Source organism: Odocoileus virginianus, chromosome 24 (genome assembly GCF_023699985.2).
Source record: "Odocoileus virginianus isolate 20LAN1187 ecotype Illinois chromosome 24, Ovbor_1.2, whole genome shotgun sequence".
NCBI lineage: Eukaryota > Metazoa > Chordata > Mammalia > Artiodactyla > Cervidae > Odocoileus > Odocoileus virginianus.
The window spans coordinates 6,804,370-6,826,328 of NC_069697.1; the positions used below are offsets into that span (position 1 = coordinate 6,804,370).

A 21,959-nucleotide genomic window follows, 5' to 3' on the forward strand; every position below is an offset into this window, starting at 1 on the left:
TTCGGATTCATTTTATATTGATCTCTGAAATGCATCACTGAATCTCTTGAGAATTGTGAATCGAGAATGAATATTAGATAATTAAGTTTTATCTTGTTTTACTTTTCCTTGTTAGATTTGACATAGAAAATGCCTTCCTCTCTGGAGTATTTAATTGAAGTTTTCTGCACACATTTCTTCTGATATTCTCTAATATGTGCAAGTGAGAATTATAGGACTAAAATTAATGAAACTTAAATGAAGAGAGAGATAAAAATAGAGGCATCTTTGGAGTTCTTTTGAAATACAAATCACTGCTGCTGCTTTTTTTTTTTTTTTTAGCTAATTATCTGAAAGGACATTCCAGGGCCCAATTCACACTTGATAGATTTTTCTGCACCAAGTTTTTCTGTCCTATTTTCTTCACAGCTGAAGACCGATTCAGAGAAACGATCTGCAACAGATGAGCCTTGGGAGAGCACCGAGGAGCTGAAAAAGCCCGAGGAGGACTTTGACAGCCATGGGGATGGAGGTGGCAAGTGGAAGGGTGTTTCCTCTGGACTTCCTGAAGACCCTGAGAAGACGGGGCAGAAAGCCTCCCTGGCTGTTTCCCAGACAGGCTCCTGGAGGAGAGGCATGTCAGCCCAAGGAGGAGCACCATCCAGGCAGAAAACTGGGACCAGTGCACTCAAGACACCTGGTGGGCTGGTCTTCTGGCAACTGTTAAGCTAAATTGTCTCCATTTGATCTTTGTTGTCTTTAATAGTAGCTTTTCATAATTATGTCAAAAATATAATTATTTATATTTATATAATACTTATAGTTCTCCATATAAATACTTTTTCTGTCTAAATTTCACATGCCTGATCGTCTGCATCCACATGAATATAACACTCCAGGCATCCTCTAGAGGGTATCATCACAGTTTGGTGAGTGTTTTATTTTGCCACAGTCATTCCTGCTCATGTGGATATAAAATAAGCCAACTTATTAAAAAACATAAGATAGCTTTTATTCTGATTTTCTATAAAGTTTAGAATATTTATGTTAACTCTCCCCCTATGTTTCACTTCTAAGAGCAAGAAAAGTCACACTAATCTAATGGGTTGGAAGGCTGGAGATTTGAAACATCATTTTAAAATTAGACTTGATGAAAAAATAGAGTAAAAGATTTCTGCAAATTGTACCACCTTTTTTTTTTCTTTTTTAAACTCTCTCCCTATTTTTAAAATGGTGCCTCATATAAATAGCGCCACCTGACATAGTAATGTAACAGGATACTTCAAATACAATCATCTGATGAACTCTTTTTCAAGCACTGAGTTTGATGAGATTAAGTGCTATCTTTATAAGGGAAGAGAGTTGCAAGCTATAAGGCAATAATACATAGCAAAAATATGCATTTTCATTTTATCTCCTTGATCTCTAGTCACTTTCCTCCAACAGCCATATTTTTAAAGCTTTGTACTTAATCTTCTGAATATATTGCATACATGCCTATTTAGACCTAAAATAATGAATAGGAATTTAAGCAGAAAAAATATATATTTGGGCTTCCCAAGTGGCACAGAGGTAAAGAATCCACCTGCCAGTGCAGGAGACACAGATGTGAATTCAATCCCTGGGTCAGGAAGATCCCCTGAAGGAGGAACTAAAAACTCACTGTAGTAGTCTTGCCTGGGAAAGCCCACAGACCTGGTGGGCCACAGTCCATGGCGTTGCAAAGACTCAGACACGACTGAGCACTGCGCACACACACAGATGTATTCACATTTTACACTCTGTTTAAAGAAGTGTGAAATCACAGTGTGCAGGTACCTAAATGTGTGTATTCTCGCTCATCAGGGAAAACCGACGATGCCAAAGCTTCTGAGAAAGGAAAAAGTCCCCTGAAAGGATCATCTCTACAGAGATCTCCATCGGATGCAGGAAAGAGCAGTGGAGATGAGGGGAAAAAGCCCCCCTCGGGCATTGGAAGATCAACGGCCACTGGCTCTTTTGGATTTAAGAAGCCAAGTGGAGTCGGGTCCTCTGCCATGATCACTAGCAGTGGAGCCACCATAACCAGCGGCTCAGCCACGCTGGGCAAAATCCCCAAATCTGCTGCCATTGGTGGGAAGTCAAATGCAGGGAGGAAGACCAGCTTGGATGGGTCCCAGAATCAGGACGATGCTGGGCTGCATGTCAGCTCCAAAACCTCCCTGCAGTACCGCAGCCTGCCACGCCCGTCCAAATCCAGCGCCAGTGGCATTCCCGGCCGAGGCGGCCACAGATCCAGCACCAGCAGTATCGATTCCAATGTGAGCAGCAAGTCAGCTGGTGCCACCACCTCAAAACTGAGAGAACCCACAAAGATCGGCTCAGGGCGCTCAAGTCCCGTCACGGTTAACCAGACAGACAAGGAGAAAGAGAAGGTTGCGGTCTCAGATTCAGAGAGCGTTTCTTTGTCAGGTTCCCCCAAATCCAGCCCCACATCTGCTAGTGCCTGCGGGACACAAGGGCTCAGGCAGCCAGGGTCCAAATACCCTGACATTGCCTCACCAACTTTTCGAAGGTAAGAGAGCGAGAATGGTGCTGGGACAACATATAGCGCTTCATCTTAGGATATCTGTGTGTCCATGGCCTATCCTATAAAGACGTGTATCCTCAGTGTTTGTGTATGTGTGTATATCCTCAGTGTATGATATATATAACTTAGACTCTAAGTCAGTTTCTGAGTACAATGAGTTTTCAGAAGCTGATGCTATAAATAGCTAGTGGAAAATACTGCTCATTTTTAGAAATGCTCCAACTTTGCAGTTTCACTATTGTCACAGCAAAACAAACAGCATTTATGAGTAAAAGCAGATGGTAGTACCTAGGGGGAGTGATAAAATAGTAGCTTGTAATCAATTTTCATCTTTACACAGTTAATAACAAAATAAAATAGGTCTTTATGACTATTGTTGTCCATTTCTAGTGTTTATTATCTTGTTGGCTCTTAATGAGCTGATGATAATCATGAACGTAGATGAAGTGGTGTTCCTTATACGGTATCAGATCACAGTGGACAGATTTATGTAGCACCATATCCTGAAATATTAATGAAAATCAAGGTATGGTATGATTGACAGAATTTGAAAAACTTTAGATGCTTGATATAGGATTATAACTAAGAAATGTACTAGGTTTTCTAACTCATCATCAGCTTTCGTTGATATGACTTGAATAACTTACAAGACTTGGTTTCTGCATGGGGATTGTCTTTGATATTCAACATATGGAATATATATTCTCCTTCCCAATATCAGTGTTTTTAAATACTAATGTGTTTTAAGTGGCAGGAAAATACATACAGGGAAAGATTTGTGATGACAGTAAATTATTCTGGGTCTGTTTCTTCATCTATGAAATGATAGAATATGATTTATAGTCTGTTTATAATCCATTACATGTTTATGTTTAATATTTTTAATGTTTGCTTTTATTATAGTGACTAAACCAAGAGCCTTGATATCTGAGAAATAGAGTGTCTTGAAACATTTACATTTCAAAAATCTCAGATACATGATTGTTTGAAAGACTTAGAGGTTTTATATTTATCAGTAGAAATATTAATCCTGAAGAAGTGGTGTTTTGAAGTGTTGATTCTCATTGGAAAGAATAATCACCTGTGATGAGAGTAAATATTTCTGTTGCTTAAGTAAAAGTCAATAGTGCCATCCAGTGGCCCATTACCTATGAAACAATTTCTCATATTCGTCATAAATATTTCACTATAGGAAATAATGATTTCATTGCAACTTAATTAGTGATCATTATGTCATTTTTCATATCACACTTTATTTCCATATTTACAAAAATTCGATTATATCATCTGCTTCATTTACAAAACTAAAATGTTTTCTGAAGAAACTCCAACATCTACCTTAGCACCAACCATGTTTCAAATCACTATTATAAATATATATTTGAATAGCACTGGCATCTGACCCTTTGCTCTCTCTTGGGAAAGCTACAGACACACGGACATGTTGCCAACAGTATCCAGTGTTTCTAACCACCTCCTCTCTGACAGCCACTTAGGCCCCCAGCCATCAACACAGACTCCTAAACTTTGCCTTAAGCATTCCTTCTAGATTTTGAGTAAGCCGTTAACATGAAGGAAAACAAAACAAAAGAAAAATAATTTCATATTATATACCGAATGCGTAGAAGTTGTTTCATTATAATGGTTCTATAAATAGGTAGCAAGTATGTGCAGACTACTTAATTTTGCAAAAAAACTCATGATGGCTTAACTGCGGAAACCAGGGACTGTGATGTTTGGTTTACCCTCCCTTCTGTGTGGCCCACGTCCCCCCATCAACGGGATGGCAGCCCAGTACCAGTTTACCTCTAGGGCAATATGAGAGAGAGATTAGGAAGTTCAGGCTCATCAAGTTCATTAACACAGAGACAGCAAGTGCTCGGGGCCGTCCACCAGAGCACGCTTGGCTCTGCATACTGTAACCCTAAGTATTAAATGTGGATGTTAGCTTCTCGGAACAACTGAAGTTGTTATTTGTTTTTCTTTTAGGTTGTTTGGTGCCAAGGCAGGCGGCAAAGCTGCCTCGGCACCTAGTACTGAGGGTGTGAAATCCTCCTCTGTAATGTGCAGTCCTAGTACCACATTAGCGCGGCAAGGCAGTCTGGAGTCGCCGTCGTCCGGTACGGGCAGCCTGGGCAGTGCTGGCGGGCTCAGTGGCGGCAGCAGCCCTCTCTTCAATAAACCCTCAGACCTCACTGCAGATGTTATAAGCTTAAGCCACTCGCTGGCGTCCAGCCCGGCGTCGGTCCACTCTTTCACGTCAGGTGGCCTCGTGTGGGCTGCCAATCTGAGCAGTTCCTCTGCGGGCAGCAAGGACACCCCGAGTTACCAGTCCATGACTAGCCTCCACACGAGCTCGGAGTCCATTGACCTCCCCCTCAGCCACCACGGCTCCCTATCTGGACTGGCCACAGGCACTCACGAGGTGCAGAGCCTGCTCATGAGAACTGGTAGTGTGAGATCTACTCTCTCAGAAAGGTGAGCTCTCCTGGGGGCCTTACTGAAGTCCTCACCCCCTCCTCCCCACACTGTACCTACCCCTACCCTGCATTCAGTTGTGGTTTTTTTGTTGTTTTTTTTTAATTTCAGTAAGAGTGCCACTTTGCAAAGGGATGTCGGATTGTTGATACTGGGCCTTTTATTTGGTGTTACTACCACATTTGCAGAAAGTGAAAACCATTAAGAATCCATAAAAAATTGACTAGTTAGTTTCTTGGTATGATGCATACATATACACCCACTATCCAATTTAAATAAAATGCAAAGCATGTTTTTATGTATTGAATGATGTTTTCTCCAGACACAACAATAATTTAGCTTGAGCTCCAGGATGACACAGCTCCTTAGGATGATTTAAGCATATTTAAAGATCACATCTAAATGGATTCTACAATTATGCTCAGAGTAAAATGTTCATCTGGCTTTATTAGCATTTCTTTGGGAAAATAGCAAATGGATAGCTAGGAATCCTAGTTGAATTGGAAGAAAAAAAGATCAGTTGTCAGATATGAATTGTTAGACAAAATTACAACTCTAGTGACATTTTTATTAGGCCCTTTTTAAACTACATTACAAGATGTTTGTCATTGATGTAATTAATTACTGATTTCCTTTAAACGTAAAATGACCATAATAAGGCATTCCTTACCTAATATACTTAAGAGAAAGCATCTCTGTTGGCCAAGAAGGCTCTGGATTCTCTTCCCTAAAAAATCCTTTCTCAGATATTTTGGTACTGATTCTTTTCCCCAGGAATGTATCTTAAACCTGCCTGGTTTTCCCTGATAAACTTAATGCTGTTTGTTTCTTGGCACACCTAAAGCTTTCAGAAATGCCCTTGGCTGTATATCTTAATTGTGTTATTTGTGAAAGTGCCACAGGGTCACTCACAATGCCTGATATCTTTCGCAAACTTTAATCCAGTCTATTGTTGATGGTGACGTATCACCTCAAACACGGCACACTGCAGGTGGATTATTATTTGTTAACAGCAGTCACCTTCCAAAATGCTGATTGTTTTTATCATGAATATGACTACAATTTGACCATTTAGCCATCAACCCATTTCTTTGGCATTTATACATTAAAACACAGGAAAATGTCCAAGTAATTATTTGTAACCAAGTAACTCTAAAGTAAATCTAGTTGATAATATTGATGAGTTTTATAGCTGCAATATAAATGCAGTGTTAATATTTTAATTTGATGTATTCTAGCAGAAGTCAGTATATATATATATATATATATATATATTTTAACTATGGAAATACACTAACAAATATGCAGTTAATTATTCTCTTTAAACAAATCTTATTTTTAAACTTGGTTGTCAGTCTTCAAATAGACCAGTTTTACAGATGGATGTGTTCTGGTATAAACAGATAAATAATTTTTCTAAACTAAATCTTAAAACTAATTTTGAAGAGATGAATTTTTTACCTTTTATTCTTAGTAAGATGTATTCATGACTATTAAACTGTGAAAAAGCAAATTATCTTCATAGTTACGGTATACAATATAAACATTAACTAGTTTCTTCCAATAAATTACTTGATTGAAATAATTTTTGATATAAGAAGTTCTACTTTTTTTTCTTGTGAACAAAATTTCTAGCAAGAGCAATTCATTCTAATTCTTTAAAGTACACCCAAGAACTATATGATCCCTTGAAGAGAAAATTAGATCGTATCAGAGATCCTGGCTTAATTACAATAGTCCACATAATGTTGGGAACGTTAGGGAAGCCAAACATTTAGCCATGCCTAAAAGAAAATGTGCCAAAGTCTGAATATTTTAGACAAAGTAATTAGAAAGATATAATAGAGATGTATGTAAGTTAATGACTTACCTGTTGAAATGCAATTTCAGAAGACTTCATTGATGTTTATTATTCTAATAGTATTAAATAAGTAGATTTTCATATAGATTTTAATTTTGGTCTAAATTTCTCCTCATTAAAGTAGCATAAACAAATTATTTAAAATTTAACAATTTTCTCCTCTAACTGCTCTAGATCAGAGCCTTCTTTGGCTATAATTAGTTCACATTTGTTTTGCACATTTTGTTTTTTTGTGACCAAACCAAACCTTAAAACATTTAAAGTTGTAGCCAACCTTAAAAACATCTGACCTGGTTTTTCCTGTCAGATGGAGCTACCCTGCCTTTAAAATCCTGTGCCATGTTTCTACTGGCTTCAGACAAACAGTGCCTGTCCCCTTCAGACTGTTAGTTAAAACTTCTACTTCATCTATTCCCATTGCCCTCGTGGCTCCTGCAGGCATAAGAGTTTTTAGCCTTTCAGCGTTTGTGAGAAATGTCTATATTATAAAATCATTAATATCCAGATTCAAACAGATATTTCTACTTAGTTTTAACTTATATTGATGAACTTATCTTCTGATTTTCCTTTCATTAAGTTCTCTGTACAATACAAACATATAATGTTTACACAGTTAATAACATGGGCAAAACAATGCCTATTTTCACTGTTCTCTGATGTTAAATTTAATAAATTCATACGCATGAAAGAGATAATCTTTAAAATAGCTGACAACGATATCAATGCTTCAGCATATTGTAGTGTATATTTAGAGTACTCTCGTAGTGGTTCAGTATGATTCCTTTTTGTTGTACTAAAAATACAGTTGTACTATAAATACCTCTAGAGTCAAGATACATACTAGAATTGGCCTCTACATAATTGTGTGATTACCCTATTTGGACATTCCCAGTACATAAGGTAAAAGAAGATGATGCCTTTGGATGCTTTCTATTGCAGTGCTAATTAATGGAGTAACCATAGAAGAAAACATTTTAGCTTTGATTTTTAGTGATTAAATTTCAAGTCATTGTGTTGGCATTCATGTTGTATCATCCTCATGTGCATAACCTGTGTATTTAATTTTGACCATTTGAAGTTTAATGAAAGAGAGATATCATTCTGCAAATTCAAATCAGTTTTATTATTTGGTTATCCATATGCCAGAGATTATAACAGAAATTCCTAGACTCGTCCTGCTTAATTCTTGACACCCTCTTCCTCTATTTTTAGGGAGGACACTTCTCATTTTCTCCAGACACATTCTTTCTTCCCTTTTTAGGACCAATTGAGAATTCTTTAAAATAGACACTGAAAACTCATAGACTTTTAAACATCTAATTTATAATTTGAAAAGATATCATAGTTTAATTGTATTAAAATATTTAAATAAATGATGCTAGAAAGATTACATTTCAAGCAGATATATATTTCTCTTCTTTTTCTGTGAATAAAAATATATCTGCCTTTATTTTTACTAAAGATCATTTAAATACAAAAAATAAGTATTGAAAGGTGATTTATTACATCTCTGTCTGTTGGAACATGCCACTTTAACTTAGGCAGAGATCTTTCTCATTCCTCCTCTATGATTCTCTTACATGTGAAATCATAGCAGAAATCTAGTCATTTGCATGGGAAAGAAAAACCTACCGTAACACTAGACAAATAGAATCTAGAGGAGAAGTATGTTAATATATAACTTAATCTATCTTCAAATAGGCCTGTCACTGAGTTATCATTGAATGTGTTACAACAGTGAAATCCAGTCTCCTTTGGTTGGCCTTTTACAGTGAGTTAAGCATTAAATATGTTTTTACCAAAAAAGAAAACCTTATTTTGTGTAACAGATTTCAAACAGAGTCATTTATGTTGGATGTATAATTTGGAGGGTTTTTTTTACATTATGTCCTTAGGGGTTTTCTTTGTTTTAACAGCATGCAGCTTGACAGAAATACACTACCCAAAAAGGGACTAAGGTATATATTTCTCTCAGCACAATCGCTGCCTTTCTCTGTTGTTACGTAAACTTTGTGTGCTGTCTCTCTACTTCTTTCTTTCTTTCTTTGCAAAGAAGCGCCTGACATTGAGGATGAACTCACTCTTAATCCTGAAGTTTCCCCTGGCCTGAGGAGTTGGTGAGATGGCCCTCAGGTAGAAGTTTTGGTAGAGGCCAAAACTCAGTAAATTAAATGTGATATAAAAGACATTATTTGGGGGGGGCAACAATTTTAGTAGAATTCAGAACTCACTTCTGAAGAATAAAATCAGTTTCCCTAATGTTTGTATCTTGGAGGCATAGGCCTACAAAAGCCTCAATCCCTATAGTTTGCACCTGTGGCCAATGAATGTTGAGAGGCTGACCGATGCTCTAATTTGAATCAAAGAAAAGTTATTTTCATCATCAGAGGACAAATAGTGTAATTAAGGGATAATTTTTAAGGAATCCTTTTAGTAAAAACTCAGAAAAGCTTTTTTTTTATGTTTTTCAGAAGTGCTGATATCTATCAAATCAGTACAGACATAAATTAGTCTAGTATTACATAATAATATCAAAATAATTATTCAGTTCATAAAAAATATGGAATGAAAATTTAATGCATGGCTATCTTTTACTGTGGACTTTTATCTAATGGGAGGATATGGAATGAACTATGACTAGAGATATGACACTATACGAACATGATAAGTTGACTACTATTTGGAACTAAGAATTTACTTACTCTGGCAAAAGTGAATACTGGCCTATTAGATCTTCATCTATTATCCTCCTCCTCTCCAGTTTCTTAGCAAGAGCAAACATTTTGCAAATATTCCATTTTAAGATTTTGTCCCAGAAATTTATTTTCCAATAAAGGAAGCTTATTTCCCTTTCCATTTTTTAAAAAAATCCAGACATGGTGTCAAGTGGCATTTTTAACCAAATAAATGTTTTCCTTTTCCTTTAAAGAAGATCTGTCAGTTTGTGTTCTGCTTCCCGCGCCTTATTGTAACCATCCCTCCCATTCCCTTGGCTTCTGGCCAGCTACTGTCTACCATATTTGCTTTGTGTTTTCACCCTCTTCACACCCTTCTAAACACCATGCTTTTGCGCCCTTCTCAATTAACCTGGCTGTCTGCTCGTTGCTTATGATTTTCAACCGCATATCTCACAGGAACATAGTTTTCTTTTCAAAATCCTTTATTTTTTTTTCCTGTGAGATTCAAACAGATGGTGTCAAATCATCTGGAAGAACTAAGCAATTATAATTAGATTCAATCTGTTTGAGAATGTTGTTCAGTCTGAATAGTAAGCTCCTCTCAGTTGTTTTCTTGTCCTGATATTGCCTTGCCTTTGCAGATGTGCTGAAGTGTCTTAGCTGTGCTGTTTTGCAGATACACCCCATCATCTCGGCAGGCCAGCCAAGAAGAAGGCAAAGAGTGGTTACGCTCCCATTCTACTGGAGGGCTGCAGGATACTGGCAACCAGTCACCCCTGGTGTCCCCTTCTGCTATGTCATCTTCTGCAACAGGAAAATATCACTTTTCCAACTTGGGTAAAATCTTCTAAAACATCAGTTTCATCTTGTTCCTTTTACCACCTACTCTCCCAGGAACCCTGGCATATGTTCACAAGAATTGCTCATTTAAAGAGGAGATAGACATCTTAACATTATCTTTTATTTGTACATTTACAATCCCCAAAATAATGCCCAAGCATTATGCAGTTTATTTCTCATGACAACAAGTTGGCATAGTTAATACTGTTGTTATTTTATATCCTAAGATCCAGAGGCAAAAAGAGATTTTTTTGACTTAAAAAAAAATCACCAATCTTAAGGGACAGAGATAGTAATTGATGCCAGAACACCTGACCTTAAGCCTAAGAGTTTTCTCAGAGTCCTCTTGTTTAATTTTTGTAATCCTTATAAGAAAATTATCATTTTGTAGAAAAAAAGAAAATAGAAATAATTAAGAAGAAAATATATCATTCCATGACTCCATAGTTACATCTTCATTTTAAAGTGAGAACTCTCCTTAAAATGCATGTGAGAATTCCTATTAAGATAATACCCTGTGAACATTTTTGGGTGAAGGCAATGAAAAGAAATGATTATTTGAGCCACTGGATTACTTTGTGTTTAGCATAACTTTTACAAAATATAAAGTCATTTGTATAAATATCACAGAAAACAGAAGGGAAAGTGACAGAATAATGAAAGCCTAAATATACCAGTTATCATTGAACAGATCCATTGCTTTTAAAAATAGATGTCTCTTCTATAAAGTCATGTATAAAATAGTCACATTATTTTTTTCACTTGAGATTGTTTTTTTGGTAACAGTAGACCAACAGAGTGTCCAAATTCTTTGATAATTTGGACTTTTCAACTTACCTCCCTGTTGGAATAGTGAAGGCTATTTCTCTTCTATTATAATTGTTCTGCTATAGAGAATAGAGATTATGACAATGGAAAACAGTTACTTAGGTTGTCATTCTATATGTACTAGTGAATATATATCCAACACCAAGTTTTTATTGATGAACCTACACAGTGATGAGATTTCTTTGTCTCATAATGGCAAAGGGTGGTAAAACTTTTACTTTGAGTTGTAGTTATAAAATGCAACAGGAAGCTTAAAACTTTGATTTCAAAAATGAAGTGAAAATGTTTTTGTAGAGTCATAGACATATGAAACAAAATCTGATATTGTACAATATTGAAATCAAACCCATGTCACCTGGTTTGCTGAATTTGCTGGGTATCTCATGGCTCCCTCCTGTCAATCTTTTCGTTAATTGATATTAATCCGAGTATGTGAATCCTTACTCCATTATTTTTCCGTTGTTATTATTCTGATTCAATCTATCCCATTTTTTGTTAAGAAGGAAAAAACTCACTACTTACTGTGTCTGATATTAGCAGTCATTTAACTTCAATTTTCTCACCTATTAGATAAATTCATAATACCTAGGTTATATTGTAAGGAATGACTAACATTTGCAAAGAGACAAGAGAGAGAGAATCAGACTTGGTAGACTCTGGTACGTCATCATTTTTATTGGAAAGAGATGTCTTATACTAGCAGAGAGTTGCAGTAGGTTTCAAATAGATCTTACTATCTGTATTTTCATACCTCTCAAAGTGTTCACCCAATGGGACTTAGGAAGAAAGATCTTCGCATACATACCCACACACTTTTATGCGCCTACCCATATTTTATAAGTGGGTATGTGGATGCATATCAGATATGCTATATTATTTTACAAGAGAAAAATAAAATAACTAGTTTCAAAACCATGAATATTGCTCTTAAAGACTTTTGGTTGTGTTTCCAGACCACTGGAACTTACATTTATTAGGCAAGAGAGTGGATACCATTAAAATGCAATCATAAATTAAAATTACTTTATTATTAAATTTTAAAAATATATCAAATGTAACACTATAAGTTGAATATGGGTAGCAGTGTTCTACATTTTACTTTAGTAATCACTTGTTTTCAATTTGATCATTTTTTTGCATAATCAGTAAGATAAGTGATTATTACAAACACTTGAGTTGCAGTAACCATGCTTTTTATTCTTACCCACTAAAAATATTAATATTGTATATAAATTTTTAGAAATATTGCTGTAAAAATCACAAATAATAAATATTAGAAATTTAAGGTCACTACTACTATGTCATTATTAATAGACTACTGTGAGCTACTGCTGAAGTCAACTCTGGTTTGTATGTGGTTTCTGGCATGATAGCTATAATAGAAATCATTCCTCTTGAAGAAAGCATTACAGAATATAACTTTCATAAACAAATTATTATTGGATGCAATTTTGTTTACTATTGGTCACAGTCCTTGTGAGGCATCCCATAACCTAGTGAGACATTGTCATAGTCCCATGGGTGATGACAGTTGCTCAGATTCTTTTTCACCTTGCCTCAAGGGTTACCATGTAGAAGCATTACTATCAACGTGTCACTTTCAAAGTCTCCATATTTGATGGGCTCACACGGTCCTTAAAGAATCCGTCTGCAATGCGGGAGACCTGGCATCAATCCCTGGAGAAGGGAATGGCTCCCCACACCAGTAGGCAGCAGTTCTACCTAATTCTCTGGCCTGGAGAATCCCATGGACAGAGGAGCCTGGCAGGCTACTGTCCATGGGGTCGCAAAGAGTCAGACACGTTTGAGTGACTTTCACTTTCACTCTTGCATAGAGTGATGTTTAAACACCTTTGTATGGGAAATTTCTTTGCATTTACTCCCAAAGGTCCCTACACCTTGAATTCCCTTCTACTCCCTTTCCGTATTCACCCTTAAACCATTCAGGATTAAGCCTTTTCTTCTATGCTCAAGGAAGAGTAGAATCTCACAGTTGGAAGAAACCTACATCTGATTCAATTGTGAATCTGTTATGCAAGTTCTTGTGACAGCTCTAGCTTCTCTAAACCCACCAATGACAAACTACCTATATCTAGACATATTCCATTTTTAAAGTTCTTTAACTGATCAAATAAACATTTTCTGAATCTCCACCTAGGTCCTAGTTAATATTCCAAAATTCTACAAAATAAAAGTAGGCTGCATATGACAGCTCTTATTAGAAGAACATCATGAACTCATTTGCTAACATGTCTACAGCAGCAAAGTCTGGAGTCACTTGCTGTATTTAAAAACCCACTCCATCTTTCTGTTAGTTTCTGTTCTCCTCAGATCATCACAAATCAACTGATAATTTAATAAAAACAGTGATGTTAGTATGATAGACGATTTAAGGCAAAGCCAGTAGTCCTCTTTTTCCATAATATCTTGTTATACCTATATCTCGCTTATTAGAAATGTTTACATGTTCCCTGGTTTTAAATGGATCTTACAGTCCATTTATTCTGCCATTTTTTTTTTTTTTTTTTTTTTTTTTTAGCTTACAAAGAAACTGAAGTGTGGATATGGAAATATTTGCCTAAAGAAAGTGGAAAGCAAAGCTACCACTAGATGCCCTGTACTATTCTGTGTCCCATTACAGAAATTCTCTTTCCATCATACTTTTTTCTTCTATTGCATACCTTTTCTCTGTCTCTTTTATGTTATTAATTTCTCTACCTTTCAATCACCTCTTCTAGAGGTCACTCTTGAAGCCAGAGATCTTGCTATATTGATCTTTCTATTCAACCACAATAACATAAAAGCAAGCCTGCCATAGATTTAACTTAATTGAACATTCTTAAATAAAATGAATATGTTTCCAATGGAGAACCTCTCAGAAATGCTTATAAATACACACTGTTCCTTTTATTTTTAAAATACAAAGCACAGCTTTAATGACTATCTCCAAGTGAACATGCATGCGGCTCTCATTCTGGTCAAGACAAGGACATTCTCAACATCTCCCTTCCACCCATCTAGCAACCCAGCCACAATCCATACCTTCCCCCAAAGCTAGCTACTATCCTTATGTCGTTTTTTAAAATCAGAGTGTAATTGCTTTGTAACGCTGCGTTAGTTTCTGCCGTACAAGAGTGAATCAATTACCTGTGTGCGCGGCCCCCTCCCTCTCGAGCCTTCCTCCTGGTGACCCCCCCCCACACGTCTAGATCCCCACAGGCCCATGAGCTCAGCTTTCTCCCCTGCAGCAGCTTCCCCCTCGCGCGCTGTTTCACACGTGGTGATGGGCCTGTGTCAGCGCTGCTCTCTGTTTGCCCCAGCCTCCCCACTCCAAAGCATCCCTTTTAAAATCCACCCCCTAGTCCTCATTACAACTTCATTTTGAATGAGTGAAATGTTATGCTTTGAAATTATTTAAGGAGAGTTTACCTGGCTATATCTGCAACCATTTTGTGAGAATTTGCACAAATTCAGTGAATGAAGTGTGTTTCTAACCTCTCTCTATATATATGTATTAAAATGATACACTTGCAAATGTATTCAGTCAGTTTATAACTGTGAACCTAAGACAGTTTACTCCAGTAAACCTAAGATTTACTCCAGTCCAGACACCTTAAACACACACATTCAAGTCTAGAATGTCCTTTGGGGCATCTGTTGGTCGTCTTTACAATCATTGACTCGTCACTGCCCACTGAAGGGCGCTGAAGGGCACTGAAGTACCTGAGAGATCTTTCTCTAACTTTTACTCTCTCACTCTCCTTTCTTTCTTCCCCCCACTTTCCACCCTTTCTTCCCTTCTTCCAGTGGACTGGGGACTTTGCAAATCCAAAGTTCCTTTCTTTCATTATTGTATGTCACATATGCACACGTAGATATAATTCCAGGTCTTATGTTACTTTTCTTGCTCTTATTTTACTTCAATTCACAACTAACTCTTGTCAGAGTTGTTCTATGCATTGATTCATTAATACCTGTAAAATATCCAGCATAGTACTTGGCAAATACGAGATAGTCTTCTAAAGTTATCTCATAGTATATGTGCCCCATATTTTACATTGTTCTGAGATCCAGCAGTTACGTTAAGAAATGTAGTGCCTATGTCAAAGAAAAAAAAAATAGCAAGTTTTGAAATTTTATTGGACCAATTCTAAGCCAAAGACATAAATTCCCCAGGATTTTGAAAGTACTCAGCCATTCTTTTCATATCTTAAGGGTCTCCTGCCTGCTTCCTCATATGTCTGTAACAACTTGTATTTCTTAAATATGAGCATTTATGATAAATATATATCTTAATTTTTCTGTTTTGCTTTTATTCCAAATTTAAAGAAATATTGTTTTCCAATTCAGTCAACCACATATTTCTTTAAATTGATGACAATCAGTTGGCCTAAAAACTTGAATGTTATTAGGTCTATTTGGCAATAGGCACTAGGTAAATAAATTCATGTTTCAAATTACAGACTTAAGGCATTGCTTGAGAGATACAAGTTTGTGACTTTTGATAGTCTCACTGTGACATTCTCATCTTAGATATGATAGAAAGTAGTTTTAAATGATTAACTTCACAATGAGCTGTGGATAACCATGTACCTTACATTATATTTCATTTTTATTTTTCTTTATTATAACCTAACTCTGATAATAGTGATGGTTCTGATTATGAACTGACAAAAATTTAGAGCTCAAACTGACTGAAAATCTTTTGTTGGAATCTTCATATACATTTTCCTGGAAAATTTAGATTACCTTTTCTCTAAAAATAAATGTTCAGACTCTAGGAAGACAATTTTTTCTTCATAATGGGCAGCAGGAAATACCATATTATTTCTAGGAAAAAAACAGTAGAAGTGACTTGATGGTTTCGTTTAATATTGTTTTAGAAATTGACATACTGCTTGCCATGAAAGTGCTAGAAAAAAGAGGGACTCCACTGTAACTGCTGTTGAAAATTTCAGAGGCAAACTTCCAAGTCTCGGAATAATGGGCTGTGTGCACTTTGTTTTTCAGTAAGCCCAACCAATCTTTCTCAGTTCAACCTTCCTGGGCCCAGCATGATGCGCTCAAACAGCATCCCAGCCCAAGACTCGTCCTTCGATCTCTATGACGACTCCCAGCTTTGTGGGAGTGCCACGTCTCTGGAGGAGAGGCCACGGGCCATCAGTCATTCAGGCTCATTCAGAGACAGCATGGAAGAAGGTAGGCCTGGGGGAAATCAGGATGAAGCTGGTTAACTCAGGCCTGAAAGCTCGCACGTCACTCATGTCAAAAGGATGCCTTCAAGAGTAAATCTAGTAGGGTAGTTCTGTTTCAGGAGCCCTGGAACTTGAAGACATTTTAGTCTATATTACCTTCTGTTTCTTTATGCGTTTGGAAATATGACAGAAATAGTTTAGATTAATACTTGACTATAGGACAGTTCAGAATAAATCTGGTGTTCCCCTACGCAAACCTGGGCGATTTTAGAGACTATTTGCTGTGGTTTGCCAAATATCAAAGTGAATGCTTCGTTTGACACGTTGGTTAAAAAACCATAAAAGATACATAAACCAGAAAAAAATTCTCGTGTGAAACAACCACATGCTGCCAACTTTTATTCTCAGAAACTCCACTGGTGTTAGTTTTTATTATCATATCATTTAAGAATTCAAAGTGCACCTACATTTTGCTTTATTAAGTTATATTTCCTTTGTCCATTACATTAAAATTCTCACCTGACCTAATAAATGTCTTCATAGTTGTAAAGTTCTACATGGACACTTTATAACAAATACTCTTTGACAAACTCAGGAGGCTTAATTGATTTTCGAATGTGTATAATTTTCTAAACTGTATAACCCCAAATGTAAAACTTGATAATAATATTTGAGAGATTTTCCTCTTTGATTTAATGAGTGATTTTTAAATGCTCACAAAGGAAAATTGTGGCACACATTTTATAAAGCACTTTTCATTAAGAATAAAACAAAGGTAAACATATAAGTTCAAATTGATTAGAATAAAATCAGAGGCAGTCAGCTATACTGTCCTGGTCCTTAATAAGTTTTTATAACAGAAAAGACTCTATATCTTGAAACATACTGGTCATCTGTCTATTTGTGGTATAAACTTGAGAAAGTTTCATAACTTTGTTATGTCTGATTTCTGTATCTGTAATTTCTAAGGATGAAAACACAGTAAAGTGTGATTCTGTTCCTTTGTTTTTCCCCGTCCTACCTTTTTTTTAAAAACATCTTCTGACTACAATTGAGGCAGCTGTGAAAATTGACTCCTGGTCTTCAGGTCATCGTTGTAGTATGAATATTTACCAGGCTATTACTAAATCACTTGACCACAGTTGCCACTGCCTTTTGGGATATTAACCAAACCACTGAATTCACTGTGACAGATAGTGAATTCTACCCTGAGAGCCTCCTGATAGCTGCAGATGTAGACAAAATATAACAAATCTGAAATGTAAAGTCGTTGCATTTCTAAAATGGTTCTCTCTCTCTCTTCACAGATAGGCCTTTTATAATACTGGAAAAATGATGTGCTAAACATGCTCATGGCTTTCTATGGTGCTTCACTGGCAGAGAGAATGCTATTTATATATATGCTTGGAAATTCTGGCCTTCCTTTATATGGATAAATAATCTGACCTTATGTCTCTCAAATTCACTGCTTTATTATCATTTCAGCTGCTTTCCTAGACCTTTCCAGACCAGTTGTGAACGCCCCTAGGTGCTTTCTTACTACCCAGTACATTGCTCTCAATAGTATTTATATGACCCCATTGTGATTTTTTTTTTTTTTAGTTACATATATTTCTATTTCTTTTTGAGCTCTGAGAATTGTGACATTCAATTTTATAGTCCCAGCATCTAGCAAGGGCCTGTCACATTGTGTGTACTCAACTAATGCTTCTTTGATGGATGAATAAGCAGAAATAACTATATATTATCCCATAATGAAAAGAGGAAGAACTTTTCTACAACTATAATTAAGCACAATTGTATCCTCCTTTGAGCTTAATATCTTGGACTTGCACAAGTAATAAACCATTCTGTTAACTCATCAACATGATTTTTTCTACACCTCCCCAAAAGACAGTATAAAATTTCCACTCTTAATTTCTAAGAGACACCACCTTGAAATAAGTACTCTTCTATTACTAAAATTATGAAGAAACCATACTTCATTTAAATGAGTATAATCAGCTCATCATAGATAATATTGAAATAGCTCATTTCCCTGAACGTATATGGAGAAAAATACTGAAAATCAATCTTTGTTGTATAAAAAGTGAAATTGAATAAAATACATGAAAATTTTTTATAAGTTTACACTTTCATAGTAACTTAAGATGTCCTTGATTTTCTGGTTAATTATTATGTGAGACCTTACTCCGGTTTGCAGTATGTGCATGGCATACTAGAAGGGTTTGCATTTGTCAATTCTTCTCTGTACATGATGGAGGAAGTACTTTAGGGGAGAGGTATGGGACCTTCCCGTGGTTCAGCATTTGGATCTCTAAAAATTAACGGCAGGCTTGTCCTCAGATTCTTATGTTATTTTTATTTCCTTAACCACCTAGTCTTCATTTTTCGGTAAAGACCTAGTGGTTCTGAACAGACGTCATCTCACCTCTTGTTCTTCTTTGCTTTCTTCAGTTCATGGCTCCTCACTATCACTGGTCTCCAGCACGTCTTCTCTTTACTCTACGGTAAGTGTTGGCTATAGAGAAAAACCTTTTGCCTTTGCCAGCCTTTGTTAAATAGGTTGACATTTACACAGAAGTTCCACAGTGACATAGAGGTGTACGCTCAGCTCTTGCATATCCGGTAAGGAGGCAGGTACTCTACCAATTCTTCTCTGAGACACGTATTTGTAATCAGTGAGTGGATGAAAAACTGAACTTGAGAAGACCTGATAGTTTATGACTCAAAACCCTTAAAACCATGTGCTAGTCTCCATCATAACTTTATCATACTGACCACTTTTCTTTGTTTGGTTCTCTGACTGGTAATTGTTCTATGGTATTTTCATCATTTTCTTTTTTTTTATTGTTTAAGTTCATTTTTTGAGAAGATTGTATTAAAGGGTAAAAGCCTAAAAGGCATAATGAGTTTTTAAACTAAATCTTCTTAAAGAGCGTGATTTTTAAAACTTCATTTCTTTAAGAGGGAAATGCCAGTATATCAACTTATTTTTCCGGTGTGTGAAATATATTTTGTTTTTGCAAGTGTAAGTTTTCTGCCCAGTTAATATAATTTCATCCTTTTCTAAAAATTAGTCTACGTGGAGTTATGTTTTACAAAAAACTTCCTTCATCCTAGGTATATTTTAGTTTATGAATCTCACTGAGGCTTGAACATTATGACTAACCCCTAATTCTGTATTAAAAGTTCATGAGAAGTTCAAAAGCCTCAGCTGTCACTAAGTAATTAAGCATTAAGGGCAACACTGATTTTTTTTCACTCATTTTCATTAGTTCAAATATTATGGCCCTCTTATATATTTATTGCTTTAGAAAGTTCCTCAAGATCAAACTATCTTTGGTAGAGGCAATATTTTTCTTATCATTTCTCCTTTTAATGAGTAAAATTGTCAGTAGATCTAAGAATAATGAAATTACTGTTAGTGTTGAGATAAATCTGCTGTTCTGGGGCTTCCCTGGTGGCTCAGACGGTAAACCATCTGTCTGCAATGTTGGAGACCCGGGTTCGATCCCTGGGTCAGGAAGATCCCCTGGAGAAGGAAATGGCAACCCGCTCCAGTACTCTTGCCTGGAAAATCCCATGGACAGAGGAGCCTGGTGGGCTACAGTCCATGGGGTCACAAAGAGTTGGACACGACTGAGCGACTTTCCTTACTCTTCTGGGCAAACGGAGAAAGAAGTGAGAAAAGTCAAAATGTATGGGAAAAAACACGCAAAAAATATGTTAATATGTTAAGATGTAGTATTCCTCCTATTGGGCCAATGCCACTGCTTGAGGGGAGGTATATTCTGATTTAAACATTTGCAGTTGAATTCTCTCTATAACATCAAAGGTGCAACATCATTGCAGTCATATTTTAAATTATACAGAAGCAGTATTTGGATAAGAAACCACCTTCATGTAGCCTGAGAAAAACTCAAGAAAAAGAGCGTGAGTTGAGGAAAAGCAGATGGCTAATTAGTATACACAAGTCCAATAGGCCTTTCTGTGATAATAAAAATACTCTACACCTGTGCTAGATAATATAGTAACCTCTAGTCACATGTGGCTAACGAGTATTTGAAGTGTATATGGTATGACAAAGGGACTGAATTTTTAATTTTGCATATTATGAATGTGGGCTTCCCTGGTGGCTCAGATGGTAAAGAATCTGCCTGTCAATGCAGGAGACGTGGGTTCCACCCCTGGTTCAGAAAGTTCCTCTGGAGGAGGAAATTGCTACGCACTCTAGTATTCTCACCTGGGAAATCCCACAGACAGGAACTGGGGAGGATGCAATCCATAGGGTTGCAAAAGAGTCAGGCACGACTTAGCGACTAAACAAAAACAACTTTAAATTTATATAGACATGCGTTCCTGTGGCTACTATATTGGATATTATAGGTTTACAGGAGTAGATGTCAAAATAAGGATAAATTAGAAAGTATAATGAGAAGTATTACATTAAGAGTACAATATGAAATAGGAAGAGATGAAAATAAAGTCTATACACACATGTTTATGTGATAAAATAGACGCTCAAGTTAAGTGTGAAAAGAATGGATTAGGTGATCAAAACATGAGAAGGTGACATTATTAGGAAATGAGGAAATTTAAATAGCTTTATTGAAAATGATGGAAATTATTTGCTTGTACTTAGACAATTCAGACAAATGCATGTTTAGTGGAGTAATGAAGAGAAGGCTCCAGATGATGAGGAGTCACTCTGTCTCCAGTGCCCCATTACCATGCCCTGAGATTTAACTGGCAATGAAAGGGTATCTGTGAAAGTGTTTTTCAAACCATGAAGTGAAAAATCAACTTATCATTTTTTTCCATTCCTCCTTAAGGACTGTGGATAAAAATTCAATTCATTTACATTTTTGACATCAGAAAAGTTGCTCAATTTCTTTGGACTATACCTGTAAAATAAGATGGCAAAGAGCAGCCAGATCTATCCGATCTGTTCAAGGGACTTTTGCAATTATTAGAGAAGAAGAGGGTCCTTCTATACCATTAATTACAAAAAAACTGTAAACTTCATGGGAGCACCATTTATGTCATAGTCTTTGTGAACTGCACCTTTTGAAATATGCCATGTGCAAGTAACACAATTGTGCATGATATTCCTTCATAAAATAATTAAAGAGATCCCTGACAATCCAGTGGTTAGGACTCCACACTTCCACTGCCAAGGGCCTGGGTTCAGTTCCTGGTTGGAGGACTAAGATCTGCAAGCCAAGCTGGATGACCAAAAAAAGAAGAAAAAAAAATTTTTTTTTTTTTTTTAGAAGATTGTTAGACACTTCCACTGCCAAGGGCCTGGGTTCAGTTCCTGGTTGGAGGACTAAGATCTGCAAGCCGAGCTGGATGACCAAAAAAAGAAGAAAAAAAAAATTTTTTTTTTTTAGAAGATTGTTAGACACTTTGTTTTATTAGGCAATATACAGTTCTTAGGCACCATGGATAGAAACAATCTTTGACACTATCATTTATACAATTTATGGGATTATATTAAACAAACAAAGATGGCGTTTGCCTGTCAA

The 21,959-nt window shown here is 36.3% G+C and overlaps 1 protein-coding gene across 9 annotated transcripts in view; it reads left to right on the plus strand.

Annotated features, from left to right (window-relative positions):
• NAV3 (neuron navigator 3) overlaps nt 1–21,959 on the plus strand; it is an 889,111-nt gene that overhangs the window by 789,186 nt on the left and 77,966 nt on the right. For 6 of the 9 annotated variants that reach the window (XM_070454242.1, XM_070454243.1, XM_070454238.1 and 3 more), the window contains 7 exons: nt 409–679; nt 1,825–2,533; nt 4,538–5,026; nt 8,804–8,845; nt 10,242–10,402; nt 16,244–16,432; nt 18,886–18,938. In XM_070454242.1, coding sequence (XP_070310343.1) covers nt 409–679; nt 1,825–2,533; nt 4,538–5,026; nt 8,804–8,845; nt 10,242–10,402; nt 16,244–16,432; nt 18,886–18,938 — 1,914 coding nt within the window. The remainder of the gene's footprint in view (nt 1–408; nt 680–1,824; nt 2,534–4,537; nt 5,027–8,803; nt 8,846–10,241; nt 10,403–16,243; nt 16,433–18,885; nt 18,939–21,959) is intronic. The other 3 variants (XM_070454240.1, XM_070454244.1, XM_070454245.1) reach the window with 3 other exon arrangements.